This window comes from Pongo pygmaeus, chromosome 2 (assembly GCF_028885625.2).
Source record: "Pongo pygmaeus isolate AG05252 chromosome 2, NHGRI_mPonPyg2-v2.0_pri, whole genome shotgun sequence".
In the NCBI taxonomy this organism is placed as follows: domain Eukaryota; kingdom Metazoa; phylum Chordata; class Mammalia; order Primates; family Hominidae; genus Pongo; species Pongo pygmaeus.
Window position 1 is genome coordinate 188,349,324 of NC_085930.1, and position 16,468 is coordinate 188,365,791.

At 36.6% G+C, this 16,468-nt stretch overlaps 1 protein-coding gene across 2 annotated transcripts in view; it reads left to right on the top strand.

Annotated features, from left to right (window-relative positions):
* Nucleotides 1-16,468, top strand: part of PIK3CA (phosphatidylinositol-4,5-bisphosphate 3-kinase catalytic subunit alpha) — an 86,401-nt gene that overhangs the window by 38,352 nt on the left and 31,581 nt on the right. For both annotated transcript variants that reach the window (XM_054483584.2, XM_063662448.1), the window contains exons 2-4: nucleotides 12,179-12,606; nucleotides 13,123-13,332; nucleotides 14,730-14,980. In XM_054483584.2, the coding sequence (XP_054339559.1) occupies nucleotides 12,255-12,606; nucleotides 13,123-13,332; nucleotides 14,730-14,980 (813 nt within the window). In that variant the 5' untranslated portion in view covers nucleotides 12,179-12,254. The remainder of the gene's footprint in view (nucleotides 1-12,178; nucleotides 12,607-13,122; nucleotides 13,333-14,729; nucleotides 14,981-16,468) is intronic.

A 16,468-nucleotide genomic window follows, 5' to 3' on the forward strand; every position in this document is an offset into this window, starting at 1 on the left:
CTTTTATACTTTTTTCTTAAATGAATCCATCAATCAAGAATGGAACAATGTGTGGTTAGCATCATCTTTGAAGTTCCAAGTCACAGAGGGATTTTCTTCCTGAATTATGTGAGATGTGAGTCATTCGTAAATGGGAATTACAAAGGACAATGAACCCTATTTTTTTGGTTATCATCAATATAGGTTTGGTTATAAACTTGTTGTAAAAGGTTAAACCATCAGGACCTTTTCTCTTAGAGTTCCACAGGAGCTGAAATATTTGCTTAGCAGGAAATTGCAGTAGCATTTCAAGAACCCTTCCATATTTTGCATTTCCTTTATATTAGACCTTGATTCCTTGCTAGGTTGGTCTCTTCATTGATCTCATTGGTTAAATTGTCATTGAGGCAACCAGGTGCATAGACTTCTATTTTCACTGTCTTCAGTATATACAGTTGGTCCTGAAATGGATATACAGCTGGCAAACTTAAATACCTTAGGATTGTTTCTCTCTTTATGCAAAAGATGCTACTTTATAGTCATTTTATAAGGGAAGTGTTTTTTTTTCTAATTTAAAAAATTACCCTCTATATGATAACCAAATTTCCTTTAAGTGTTGCTTCAGTGAACCAAATAGCTTTTTACTAAGGGTAGGAGTTCTAGCTAGATAATATCTACCGTCTCTTTACAACAAGCCTAAAACAGTAAAGTTCTGTTTCCCTTTCTGGACACATGCATTTAGATAACATTGATCCAGTAGATAAGAGAAAGGGAGGCCGGGTGCGGTGGCTCACAGCTGTAATCCCAGCACTTCGGGAGGCCGAGGCGGGTGGATCACGAGGTCAGGAGATCGAGACCATCCTGGCTAACAGGGTGAAACCCCGTCTCTACTAAAAATACAAAAAAATTAGCTGGGCGTGGTGGCGGGCACCTGTAGTCCCAGCTACTCAGGAGGCTGAGGCAGGAGAATTGCTTGAACCTGGGAGGCGGAGGTTGCAGTGAGCCAAGATCGCGTCACTGCACTCCAGCCTGGGCGACAGAGCAAGACTCCGCCTCAAAAAAAAAAAAAAAAAAAAAAAGAGAAAGGGATCCTTTATTGAATTTCTGTGTTCCAAGCACTATGCTGAGAATTTTACATATACTGTCTCATTTAATTCTTTTGTTTGTTTTTCTTTGGGATGGAGTCTTGCTCTGTTGCCCAGGCTGGAGTGCAGTGGCACCATCTCAGCTCACTGCAACCTCCGCCTCCCAGGTTCAAGCTATTCTCCTGCCTCAGTCTCCCGAGTAGCTGGGACTACAGGCACCTGCCACCACGCCCAGCTAATTTCTTGTATTTTTGGTAGAGATGGGGTTTCACCATGTTGGCCAGGCTGGTCTCGATCTCCTGACCTTGTGATCCGCCCGCCTCAGCCTCACAAAATGCTGGGATTATAGGCAGGAGCCACCATGCCCGACCTTCATTTAATTCTTATAACATTACTATGAGATAGTAACTATATTTATTCACCTTTTGCAAATAAGGAAACTGCCTTCAAATGAGCCTACAAAGAAGACTTAAGAATTGGAGACTTCTCCCTAGGGTCAGTGGAATTCAGGATGATGGTGCACTGATCTCAACTAAAACGAGACTACTGGTTGGACCATTTCTTCTTAGGACTAGATTGTGTTAATACATTGTTCTCTTTGCTGCTATATATTAAATAGTACCATAGCTGAAAAAAATCTGGAGATTTCCATAATGTTTCCAGGTTCCTTGGCTACTCATTTGCTACAGGTGTTGCTAAAGATGTGTAAAAGCGCAAGTCACTAGTTAGGCTCTCTTTGTGGTTTGATTAGCTTTTGTCCTTTTCTTTGGCCAGGAGACACCCCTAATTCTGTCCACCTGTCTTACCAGTGCATGCCATTGGTCACAAGGTGGGTTGGTTAATAAAAAGGAATAAACGAATTGGAGACCAAGTATTGTACTACTAGAAAAACAAAGGCAAATGGTAATATATTTTTTTCCATCTGGAATAGTAGTCATTCTTTTAGTTCTGTATTTTGAAATCATTTACGAATACAGTCTTCATGATGTGAAAATGCAAACAGAGTTTTCAGTGTCACCTGATTTAAGGTCATTGGAACTGAGGATGACGGTTTACTTCTGACTACCTGCTGCTGCTTTTATGTGAAACTATGATAATCTGCCTTGACTCCTTCCTCCTAGGAAAGAAAGAAATAAAATAATTAAATAAGAAAAATATTTAGTAGACAACTCTTTATCACTGTGAAATCATTTGTATCCTATTAAATGGTATAATATTATGAAATATATATCGTTTTCCACATTAAGTACATTTGCCTTTTCTCATAATCCTATCTCACCTTCACCTTTATTAATGTTTAGTCACATTTTGAGCTTATATTTTAAGAAACTTTAATTTGCCCTCTTGCGCACTGAAATTTGAATTTTTAAAATTCAAGTATGCTGGGCACAGTGGCTCACACCTGTAATCCCAGCACTTTGGGAGAACGAGGTGGGCAGATCACTTGAGGTCAGGAGTTCGAGACCAGCCTGGCCAACATGGCAAAACCCCATCTCTACTAAAAATACAAAAAAGTTAGCTGGGCATGGTAGCACATGCTTGTAGTCCCAGCTACTCTGGAGGCTGAGGCAGGAGAATTGTTCGAACCTGGTAAACAGAGGTTGCAGTGAGCCGAGATCATGCCACTGCACTCCAGCCTGCGTGACACAGCAAGACTCCATCTCAAAAAAAAAAAGTAAAAACAAAATTCAAATTGAGAAAATTCATTTTCACGATTAAATTCATATTTACAGTGCTGCCAAACTTAAATACCATAGGATTGTTTCTCCATGTAAAAGATACATAAAGTGACTACACATTTCAGTATCTGGTATGGTTTCTGTTTATAAAATACAGAATTTAAAGTTCATGCTTTATCTAATAATCTAAGATCCAAGTATTAATCTATATTTCATTAATGGTTCTTTACCACATTTGATTCTGCTATTCAAACTGGATTCTTTTAACCCAACCTTGGTCACATTCACTGATAATCAGAAGTCTACATTGCTATAAATACTACTCACCTAAGCCTTAATTATTTGTCATTAAAAAAAAAAATTTGTTAGCACAGATTCTCTCTAAACCCATTCATGGGCCTCATTAGGAAACCCCTTGTCTTATATAATGCATTAAATCTCTGAAATGTATTTTTATAACATGTTTCTTAGCACTGTAAATATGAATTTAATAGTGAAAATGAATTGCAGTTCCTCATTAAAGGAATTTAAATTTTTTGCATACTAGTGATAAGAACTTGATTTTCCACCCTGAAGTTGTAAAGGTCTTTCAGTCTCTCTAAAAGTGTGAGTTAAATCTATTTTCTCATGGCCAGCTTTTAAAGGTCAGTGAAGGACAGCACTTTGAAAGAAATGGATAATATGCATCCTTCCAGAGCTAGTATATATTACAGCTGTCCCTTTGGACTCACTCCAGAAGCACCTCAGTGACTCTCAGAGGAAGAGAATTTTAGAGGCCCTAACTAGGGCCCAGAAAATTGTACTGAAGGATACTTACTTCCCGTGCATCTCCACTATGGTGAAATTTGTTTAAAATTATGCTTCTTAGCCCTCAAATCCAAATGGTCTCTTGAGTGCTTTTGATTTTTCTTTAACCGTCCGTTTCTTACTATTTCTATTGCTACCTCGCTTTGTTCAGACCCTTGTTATATTTTCACTAATTTCAACAATTTAATTTTTCTACCTCTTCTTCTGTGCTCTAGTATTATAGTGATACCCCACCACCACCCCCAGCATAAAAGACCCTATCCTGAAAAAGTTCATAGCCTAATAGGAGGTCAAACATGACTACAGATAATTTTAATGAGTATGTTGAGGTACAGTTATAGAAATACATATAAAAGGCTGTGGTAACATTTAAAAAGGGAGTAACTGACTCTAGAAATATTTAAAGTAACTTTCAACTGCAGTAATAAGACTATCGAATTATTAACCCAGATTTGAATCATGTTGTTTCTGTAGCAAATGTAGAGGGAAGTTTTATTCTCCTGTTCCAAATCAGACTAAAGATTCATTTGGTAATTTAAAAATCAGAAAAGCTTTTTTTTTCTCTCTCTCTCATTAATGGGTTGTAGGGGGGTGAAAGAACCATCTCTCTCTCCTCTGGAGGCTCAGTATTTGAGTCTGAGAAATAAACTTGACAGTAGACAGATTAACAGGAGAAAAAGCATGTAAATGTATCGTATGCATATGCATAGGGGTCCTACAAAGTATGAGACTCAGATAAGGGCCAGACGGCTGAAGCTTAAATAGTACTTTTAGTTACAGAAACAAATATGGGCTTAAGGCTCCTGGAGGCTGAGGGGAAGAACTGCACTGCGAACGAAAATTGTCTTGCTATGCGGATAAAGTCTCTCAGATAGTAGCCCTCAGAAGAATAGTTGAAAAGTTTGTATGGGCCTGGTGTCTTGGGTGTGCAGACCTCTAGTCTCCTCTCCTGTGATAGGAGTTAATGTAGATTCCAGAGATGGGGTTCACAATTACATTTCTTCTGGAGGAACTTCCCTCTTCATAAGGGAAACTTCAGAGAAAGCCCTTTCTTCACTTTAGGAGAGAAGAGGATGAAGAGACAGAGGTACAGGGGAATGTCAGATCTTGGTTCTGTTGCTGCTTTTTTGGTTCAAAGAACTCATCATGTCAAAGTGTCATACTTTGGGGTATAGTTTCCTGACCCCTAACATGAGCAAATAAAGAGATGTAACTGAGTTAGCCACAAAACTATTTTTTTCCTGTTGGCTCTATCTAAAAATGAGAGTGGAAAATGTTTTGTGAACATATATCTAAAAGTATGGGTAAAACTTGTTTTACAAACTGTTGGTCATTCAGCAAACATTTAAACAGCTTCTATACTTGTGGAACATAAATAACTAGAACATACAAGCTGCTTATTTTAGCAAATTGTAGCTGTTTGCATTGATCAGGCTGCCAATTGTGCCAATTGTGCTGAGGTATGCTTCAAAATAACTTTCTAACTTTCTTATTTTTAATGACCTTTTAAGGCAGGTACAATATCGAGGTTTTAAAAACATAAGTATTTGGTGTTTTGTTTTGTTTTGTTTTGTTTTGTTTTTTGAGATGGAGTTTCGCTCTTGTTGCCCAGGCTAGAGTGCAATGGTGCAGTCTCGGCTCACTGCAACCTCTGCCTCCCAGGTTCAAACAATTCTCCTGCCTCAGCCTCCCAAGTAGCTGGGATTACAGGCTCCCGCCACCAGGGCCCAGCTAATTTTTGTATTTTTAGTAGAGACGGGGTTTCACCATGTTGGCCAGGCTGGTCTCAAACTCTTGACCTCAGGTAATCCGCCCTCCTCAGCCTCCCAAAGTGCTAAGATTACAGGCATGAGCCACCACGCCTGGCGTAAAAACATAAGTATTTTAAACATAATACACTTTTGAAATTGAAACCTGAACTGAAATATGTAAAATATACTTTTTGCATATTTTAAAGTAGTTAAGCCAGAAAACGTCTTAGGCTCTATTTATAGAGACTGGTAATCCATAGTCAAGTAATAGTTTTCTATACTCTGCCTTGGAAATACTGATTCCAGAATATTGTACTAGATTTTCATTGCCACATTTTGAGATGAATATTAGCAAAAGGGCATATCCAGTGATGGCAAAAATGAGATGGTAAACTATCTTGCCTGAATTATGGTTGAAGGAATTGGCGGAAAAAGACCCAGGGGAGATTCTAATAGCTTTCAAGTATGTGATGAGATAGAGAAAGCGGAACTGAGGGAATGAACAAGATAATTTAGGAGTAACAATGTTTAGGGATACCTTCAGAATTACTCCACAAAAAGTTCCCTATCAGGTAGTAAGCTCCCAGCAATGAAAGTACCCACTTAAATCACTTCTGAGATACTTCCCTATTTCAAATTTTAATTTAATGGCTTAAAGAACTTAGGTTGACACTGTAGGACTGTGGTTTGCAGAGGCAGGGTTTGGGATAACTTCTTAGCCACTGGGCACTTATCCGGTTGATACCAGGTAATTCTAATACATTACAGGGATCAGCAAACTTTTTTTCTGCAAAATGCCAGATAGTAATATTTTAGGCTTTGCAGGCCATATGGTCTCTATAGCATCTGCTCAACTCTGTTGTTGCAGTGCAAAAGTATTGTTGACATTACGTAAACACAGTTTGTTACCTGTGTTCCAATAAAACTTTATTTACAAAAGCAAGTGGTGAGTTGGATTTGGCCTGTGGGTCGTACTTTGACCACCCTTGCCTTAACTAATGAAATCTAGAAATAGAGTTATAATGTAAATAGAGAAAGGCTTTCAGTTTAGGGATTAAAAATCAAACTGTCAAGATATCATTGTCTTCTTGGTCTGAAAGAGTACACATCAAGTGTTCAAAATAGTGAATTGCCCAATGAATTAAGAAACTTTCCAGTATAAAAGTCAAATGACAATGGAGAATCTGATACTGTTTTTTACTCTTTATTTCTGCTACTTACGTTGTTCTTAAAGGTGTCATTACTTGTGCTGGGTAGTACTGTCTACTCAATTGGACTGCTGATGCAGACCCAGTCCATACCAACAAGTTAACGCAGGTTCAGGCCTTCTGAGAACTGAAAGATTTTTAAGTACTTCCTTCCTAAACACAGTAACTTTTAACAGTAATTTTAACACCAGAAGCAAGAAGTAAACAAAAATCTCTGATGATCGAGGCATCTGTTGTCATATATTTTGTGCTCCTAAGGTCATACAGCAGAGCCTCTTGTATTATCTTTTGGTCTGTTGGCCTTTAGTTTATAGTTTGTAAAATGGTGGTCACATGTCAATGCTGACTAGAAGAAGGAGATGCTACTGTAATCAGGCAGGTTGGCATTCAGCAACCTGGGGTTGTTGGTTTTAGGACCAGAAATGTACCCCCAAGTCTCCACCAAATTTCTCAATAATCCTGAAGAGCTTTGCTGTTTGTGTTTTAATATAACACAGTAATTGGTGCTTATAATGACTATAATTCATCAAAAAAGGTAAATTGTGAATTGCGCACACGCACACACACTCTTCTAAGAAAATGGGACTGCTCTATTTTGAACAGTCTTCAAATTGAAATAACTTATTTCGATATATAGAAAATTAGGATAAGTAAAACCAATTTATTTACTCTTAAGAGTTCCGGATAGTAGTGATTTGTCAGTATGCATATGAATCTTTAGTCCTGGCATTCTGAACTCAAAACCTCAATAGAGTGGTTTCTTGACCCTTAAAGTGTTTTAGTAAATATATTTTTAATTCTGTGACCTCAGACCTCCAAACTACATTATGATTTCATAATTTTATAGTGATTTATCCCCCCTATTGCTTTAAATGTAATAATTCCATCTTCTTTATCAGTATTTAATTTTTTCTGTAGTCTAAAGGCCCTTTTAAAATGTTATATATTCTGATTTCTTAATTTTAGGGATTTTTCTCTAGACAGTTGAGAATATGTAATTTTTACACTTTAAGGTTCATTTGATTATAACCTACACTTGAAAAGCAATTTTTAAAGAAATCTGAGAGAACTTAAAAATCATTTTAAAACCATCATGTCATTTTTAGCTGAAAATACTTCAGAGACTTTTTTTTTTTTTTTTGGAGACAGGGTCTCGCTCTGTTACCCAGGCTGGAATGCAGTGGTGCCATCACGGCTTGCTGCAGCCTTGACCTCCCAGGCTAAAATGATCCTCCCACCTCAGCCTCCTGAGTACCTGGGACCATAGGCGTATGCCACCACACCTAGCTAATTTGTTTGTTTTTTTGTAGAGGTGGGGTCTTGAGCCCAGGCTGGTCTCGAACTCCTCAGGTCAAACGATCCTGCTGCCTCAGCCTCCCAAAGTGCTGGGATTACAGGTGTGAGCCACAGCCCCCAGCCCAGAGTCTCGTTTTTACTAACAGTGTACAACATAAAATTCAAATGCTAACATGGTTTTACATCTGGCCCCTGCCTACCTTTCGCCTCTCCTTCTTTGTCACATACTCCACCTGTTCCCATGCACTTTAGACTCAAGTAATGAAAAACAGCTTGTATTGCTAGGAACAGGCCACATTATTTCATGGTCTGACTTTATACACACTCTCTTGTGGCAACCTAGAACACCCTTCTATAGGCTCTCTTACGTTCAGGCCATACCCTTTCTGTGAAATTTTTAATCTATAATATTCTACTGAAACTTTACCTCTCTGAAGCCTTCCCTTGTCTCCTCAGGCTTTTCCGTTGTTCGTATTCTGTCTTGTAACAATTATCACATTGTTAAAGTTGTTCCCCAGTAAACTATGAGGCCCTTAACTGCAGAAGGGAAAGCATCTTTTTAACCTTTGTTTTTGTGCCATACTTAGCCTAGAGCCTGACATTAAGCAGGTACTTCTCAAAAAAAAAAAAAAAAAAAAAAAAAAAAAAAAACAGGGTAGAGACAGATAACAAGGGATTCCTGACACCTAAGCTGTAGATAGCTATAACATTTCAATAGGAATCTTGAGAATCTGAGGAACTGGAAGCAGCTGGGAAAGCACCGGCATCTGAGCCACTCAGTACTCTTCCAGGCTTGTGTGCGAGCCTTGCCACCTTCAGGTATTAGCACTTGAAATATAACTTCTTTATGAAGCTCCTTATTTACTTGCCTTCTCGGTGAAAAAAAAAAAACAAAAACCATTTCCTACTCCATCTGGTGCCAGCACTGTATAATTCCTAATAAGCTTGAAAAGATAATGTTGGCAATACTTTATAAGTTTATTGCTAATGTTTAACATTTATTAAGTGCTTACTGTGTGCTGATCTCTGTGCTTACATATTTTTCATATATCACTTCATCTATATTCACAACAATCCAATGAAGTAGATGCCATTATTATCCCAATTTCACAAATGGGAAAAATGAGATTCAGTGAGATAAACTAAACTACCCAAGGCCATACAACTATTGACTAAGGGGGCCAAAATTTGAATCTAGTGTAGATTCAAATTAGAGCTCATTCTCTTATTCACTACTGGGGAATACTGCCTGGCCATAACTGAAGCCCAACTAACAGCATGGTTATAATATGGGCTTTAAAATAATCTAGACCTGGATTCAAAATTCATTTATTGGAGGCAAGTGACTTCACTTCTGATCTTCAGTTTTCTCATATGTAAAATGATAATATCTACCTCAAAATGATAATATCTACCTCATGTACATGCCCACCCATGTACATGGTACATACTAAAAAAGCAAATGTTAGTTCCATTTGCCACTTCTGCACTTTATGTGAACCCTGGGGTAATGGTTTGTACAGAATAAGGCCTGGCATGAGAAGACAAATAACCATCTGACAAATAAAAAAGCTGTCATTCTGTCTACCAGAATGTCAACCAGTGCCTGCCTTCCAGGATCAACAAGTGTTTTATTACCATAATCACATTTATTCTCTTAATGAAAAGGGTGTGTCTTGAGTATTTAATAGTTAATTACCCATAAAAATGCTACAGTAGAATAAGGAATAAAACCAGTGATCTGTCTACTATACTAACTAGGTTTCTTTCTTGGTAATACTTAGGGAACATATGAGGGTTCCCTGTGGGTTGTTATTTATTATGTAAAATAGTTGCTCCAGTAGTTCCATAATAGAGACCTGTCAGCGCCATTCAGCAGAGAAAAATCATAAACACAGCTGCTGTTTTTGTGTGGCTTGTGGTTTTGGTTTTGTTTTCATTTGAACTTTTTTATGCAGGCATGTCATCATTTAAAAGTAGTCATTTGGCGTTTTCCCTTACATTCTTCAGATTTTTTGTAGGCCTAAAAAAATTTAAGTCACTTCTATAATTTTTCATACAGATTGATCCATCTGGTCTTTTTACTAGCCAATGAAATTTTTTACATGTAGGAAAAAGGACAATTATTTTAAATTCTATAATTTCAGTGGATCTCTTTTATAAGTTTGAAGAAAAATAGTTTCAACTATCAAAAAATATTTTTCTTATATTCTTCGTTGTCTCCAGTTAATTTCTGTATTTCCGTGGGTGCGAAAAAGGCTAATAATTTCTGCTATTCCTACTCTTCACATCCTTCGTATGTTACAACTCTGAAGCATACCATAATTATTTGTTTGCAACCAAGAATTGGTACAGCATAAATGTCTAATCAAATTAGGCCCTCTTGCTTTCTTTAAGTCACACTGGCTATGAGGTGGAGGTGGATTATAGGGGGCAGGCATCGATTCAGGGAGACCATTTAGGCCTTTGCAGTGGTCCAGACAAGAAATATTGATGGCCGGCCCAAGGTACTAAGAGTGGTATTTGAAGGAATGTAGACAGAATAAAGAGAGAATTAACGAAGCTTGTTGATGGGTTAGATGTTGATTGGTGTGAGATGGAGAGAGGAGTCAGGGATGGCAGGTTTCCTCTCCTCTTTCTTGTTGTGTTTGTTCAACTCTTGCTTATCTTTTTTTTTTTTTTTTGATGGAGTCTCGCTCTGTCGCTCAGACTGGAGTGCAGTGGAGCGATCTCGGCTCACTGCAACCTCTGCCTCCCAGGTTCAAGTGATTCTCCCGCCTCAGCCTCCTGAGTAGGTGGGATTACAGGTGCATGCCACCACGCCCAGCTAATTTTTGTATTTTTAGTAGAGACGGGGTTTCACCATGTTGGTCAGGCTGGTCTCGAACTCCTGACCTCGTGATCTGCCCACCTCGGCCTCCCAAAGTGCTGGGATTACAGGTGTGAGCCACCATGCCCAGCCGCTTATCTTTAAAGGATTAAGTTTATGTTTCCTACTATGGGAAACCTTCCCACCCCAAACTTGATGACCGCATTATGTGCTTTTATAGAACCTGGCACTTCTCCAGGATAGCATTTATTGTGTTTCGTAAGTGCGAATGTAATTACCCTACACACAGCATACACATAATCATCATATTCTTTGTCTTGTCTTGTGAAGGCAAGGGCCATGTCTATCTTATTCATCATTAGATTCCCACACCCAACATAGTCCTGGGGACAGCACCAATGCACTTTTGGTGCATAAGCAAACAGTGTCATTTATAGCTCTTACCTACAATATCTGATAGACTAATCAAATATAGTAGTTTATCTGGGCCTTTTTGATTCACGTCTCTAGCTTAACTTTCATTTTTTTCTTATTTGGTATCTCTCACTTTGCCTTTTGATATACTCTTAGAGTTTCGCTCACTGAGTAAAAGAGAATATAAACAGCAAGAAGTAAACTTGTGTTTTATGGATTTTGATAATATCTTCTAAAAGACCCCCCAAGATTGTTGATGTCTAAAAAAATTAAGGGCCTTCAACTCATAATAATACTTAATAGTTTTTAAAATATTACAAACTGATTGGAACATTGCACTAACAAAGAGAGTCATGGATCTTATTTATGTGTAGATTCATTTCAGTCAGAAGTATTAGGACTGGGTTATTTGAGAAAGTAGATAGATCATTACAAATTCATCGTCATACTTCAAGGAAAAGTCATTGATGACACTTTCTAATATTGTGAATATATACCTAAATTATACTTTAAGAACAGAATGTCTAAGATATCACCTAGATAAGAATCAATACAAAAAGAAAAAGGAAAATTACAAAGATTGATTTAAGAAAGAAAAAAGACTAAGCCATAAAATTTCTCATTATTACAGGTCGAGGGCAGGGAGTGAAAAAGGAAAAGGATTTGACTTCTCTAGGCATGGTTTTACTTATTTTAAAATAAGAGCAGTGGACCCATGATCTAAAAGATTGTTTCTGGCCTAAATTCTGTTTTTCCATAAGATAGAAGAGAATGATAAAGGTGATATGCAACGGGAATTTTGGGTTGAATTGCAACTTACTTTTCATTCTTCCCATAGCCTCATCTCTGTCTTGATGAAACCTTAGAAAATCCACTCAAATATAATGTTTTCTTAAATGACTTTATAAAATTTAATTAAATACAAATGGTTTTTCTAATCTCTGCTGACATAAATTTTTTATAGCCTAATTTAGAGCAAGTCTCGATTAGAATATTTAAGATGAATTATTACTGCTTAGCCTAATCAAGTCAAACTATGGAAAATGAGTTTTTACATTTTAGCAGTGTTATAAATGTATTCTTCTGTAGTTGTGTCTGTTTTAACATATGTTTTCCTTCTTCGATTTAGGTTTCTGCTTTGGGACAACCATACATCTAATTCCTTAAAGTAGTTTTATATGTAAAACTTGCAAAGAATCAGAACAATGCCTCCACGACCATCATCAGGTGAACTGTGGGGCATCCACTTGATGCCCCCAAGAATCCTAGTAGAATGTTTACTACCAAATGGAATGATAGTGACTTTAGAATGCCTCCGTGAGGCTACATTAATAACCATAAAGCATGAACTATTTAAAGAAGCAAGAAAATACCCCCTCCATCAACTTCTTCAAGATGAATCTTCTTACATTTTCGTAAGTGTTACTCAAGAAGCAGAAAGGGAAGAATTTTTTGATGAAACAAGACGACTTTGTGACCTTCGGCTTTTTCAACCCTTTTTAAAAGTAATTGAACCAGTAGGCAACCGTGAAGAAAAGATCCTCAATCGAGAAATTGGTATGATACAATATCCTATTCTAAAATGCAAATAACTATGAAGCTTAACTGTTGTCCCTTGCTAAAATATTTCTGTCTAAATCAATACCTTCATAATCTTAAATAGCTTTCTAAATAAAAATCATTATAAATCTAAAGTATGTTTTACTATCGAACTATGGAACTATTTTTAACACCTTGATATTATTCCATAAGGTTTTATTTAAGAAATGTCATTTGTGGGATGACTTAGATTAGTTATATCTCAGTTTTGTTATTCTTTTAAAAATGATTGATAGGAATGTTTGCTGCCTTTGCTCTAAATTGCTGAATATATTATTTTTTATATATTAAAAATATTTGGGACTTTGTCAACTCTTAATATATATGCATTCATCAAAAATTTTTTTAACCTAGAGGTACTTTTTTTTACTCTGTTGTGATCTTCCAAATCTACAGAGTTCCCTGTTTGTAAAAACACATGTTCATACTGTGTATGTAATAGAATGTTACATTCTTTATGTAATTTTATTAAAGGTTTTGCTATCGGCATGCCAGTGTGTGAATTTGATATGGTTAAAGATCCAGAAGTACAGGACTTCCGAAGAAATATTCTGAATGTTTGTAAAGAAGCTGTGGATCTTAGGGACCTCAATTCACCTCATAGTAGAGCAATGTATGTCTATCCTCCAAATGTAGAATCTTCACCAGAATTGCCAAAGCACATATATAATAAATTAGATAAAGGTAAGAAAATGACTAATCTACTCTAATCATTACTATAGTGCAGTCTTCTACCTGTGCCTATATCTTTGTATAGTCTTTTTTTTTTTTTTTTCCAGCTAGATAGTAAGCTTCTTGAAGGCAGGGACTGCTTATACTGACAAGATATAGTTGAGTGCTAAATACAAATTATGTACAATCAATATTTATTGGTTGAATTTTTGTGTGAATATGATACTGATTTCTTGGTAAATTGTCTACAAAACGGAAGAAGTATGAGTTTGAAATTTACTGTTTTTTAGGATTCAGAATTAGAGCTGATTATCTTTTCATAAATAAAAACAAGTATAAATAGAAACATTTTATGAAATTTTGAGAAAACTTTATACATTCTTGTTATTATATATCATAAATACACCAGAAAAAAATAAGTAATTTTCATAAGTATTAAATGCAGTAATTCTGATCATGGGTGATAATATATAGGGAGATTTTTAACATTTAATATATCAATTTCTAGAATTAAGTGAACAAGAAACTAAACTATATTGTTTTCAAAATGCATGTCATTGTATCAGATAAATATCTATATTTTTCAGGGTAACAAAGTAAAATTATCAATTTGAGTTAACTCTCACACACTATTATATATCAAATTCTGTTAGTAGAATAAGTTAAGACATCTTATTACTATTCGTATTTTTCAAAGTAGTTTAATGCAACATAAGATCTTTCAAAATTCTTTTCTATTCTAGCATATATTTTAATGCTCTTTTCATTTTCCCGAACATTTTTTGTGAAAAATTTTCAACATATAGACGACTTGAAAGAAATGTACTGTGAACACCCAAACCTCTCTAAATAGTTTGTCTTCCCATTTTCTTCATCTTTCTCTTTTCTTCTTTTTTGGCCCCCTGGCTTAATCTTAAAAGGAGAAAATTAGACAATCCATTTCCTCTCCCCTCTTAATTTTCTTACCTTTCTTCCCTCACATTTTCTGTCATTCTGATTGAACATCTTTAAGCCTCCATTGGTTCTTTCTTTACTTCCCATAGTTACCAAAAACTCTTCCACCTTAGGTACTGTCAAACCTTTGATACCATTATGAATCACTATTCATAGGGGTGGTACCCATGAAGTATGTCATACAGTTTAGAATGGAAATTAGCTTGGTCTCAGGTACTTGTGACCCACATATCACAGTTTTGTGTGCTTGTCATAAAACATGAGATTTGGGAATGGTCTGGCAGCCCGTTCACATATAAACTATTTCTACCTGATATTTACCTAGTTTTAATTGGGCTGATTAAAAAGCATTTCTGATATGGGTAAAGTAATGATAGTGAACACTTGTTGAAATTTCTCCCTTGAAAAATGAAAGAGAGATGGTGATTGCATCTAATAATGTTTTCCTGTTATAGGGCAAATAATAGTGGTGATCTGGGTAATAGTTTCTCCAAATAATGACAAGCAGAAGTATACTCTGAAAATCAACCATGACTGTGTACCAGAACAAGTAATTGCTGAAGCAATCAGGAAAAAAACTCGAAGTATGTTGCTATCCTCTGAACAACTAAAACTCTGTGTTTTAGAATATCAGGGCAAGTATATTTTAAAAGTGTGTGGATGTGATGAATACTTCCTAGAAAAATATCCTCTGAGTCAGTATAAGGTGAGTAACAAGTTTCAAAATACTAATTTTTAATTTAAAAAGTAATCACATTGAGGATGAGTATCTGGTTTTTTGTTTTTTTTTTTTTGAGATGGAATCTCACTCTCGCCCAGGCTGGAGTGCAGTGGCGCGATCTCGGCTCACTGCAAGCTCTGCCTCCCGGGTTCATGCCATTCTCCTGCCTCAGCCTCCCAAGCAGCTGGGACTACAGGCGCCCTCCACCACGCCTGGCTAATTTTTTGTATTTTTAGTAGAGACAGGGTTTGCACCATGTTATCTAGGATAGTCTTGATCTCCTGACCTCGTGATGCGCTCTCCTTGGCTTCCCAAAGTGCTAGGATTACAGGCATGAGCCACCACGCCCAGCCAAGTATCTGTATTTTTAGGATATACTTCTTGATAAGTAATATTAGTAAATAGCATTTGTAAGCTTATTCTTTTAATTCTGTGATTAATTCATTTGAGAGGCTGAAAATGTTGGCAGTTACTCTAGCTCCCAAATACAGATATTCCATGGGTTTGTTGTTGTTGTTTTTTGTTTGTTTTTCGAGACAGGGTCTCGCTTTGTCTCTCAGGCTAGAATGCAGTGGTATGATCATGGCTCACTGCACCATCAGTCTCCCAGGCTCAAGCAGTCCTCTCACCTCAGCCTCTGAAGTGGCTGGGACCACATGGCATGTGCCACCATGCCCAGCTAATTTTTTTTTTTTTTTTTTTTTTAGAGACAGAGTCTCATTATATTGTCCAGGTTGGTCTTGAATTCTGGGCACAAACAATCCTGCCTCGGCCTCCCACAGTGCCGGGATTACAGGCATGAGCCATTGCGCCCAGCCTATTTCGTGATTTTTATCCCCTCCAACCAGTGGCCGTGGAATGGAATTGAAATAGACATTTCAAAAAATCCATGACCTACTGTTAAGATATACTATTGATACTTTCCTACTCTCTTTTTCTGTTTATTAAATAAATACCTATAAGAAGCAACTATGTTTGTGCCAAGCATATGTCGAGTACTAATTTACATAACCAAATAAAACTGGGCCTGGCCTTCAGGTTGCTTATTTTCTAGTGGGGCTTATAGGTAAGAAAATAATGTGTATATAGTAACATTTATATTAAAAATCTCTGTCTTAACTACCATTTCAAAATTCAGACCAGTATATTTTAACATTTTTTGTAAATATTTATCCATAATGTTACTGGTCTCCACTATTTGTGGTTTTTTGTTTTAATTTTAGCAAAACTAATGTTTCTCAGGAAATGTTTGGACAAAAAAGCAAGTGAACAGCAGCCTTTGGATGGGACATCAGCATGACTTAATAGATTGAATGACAGAGGCGTCCTAAGTGATATTGCTTTTCTGTTATCAAATACAATGTTTTCATAATGAATATCCTGTGATCGTTGTTTTTAATTCCTTTTTTTGCCTCCAGTTAAGGGTACAACTATAGTTTCAAAAGTTGACCTTAATTTTTTTCTTTCATGCAA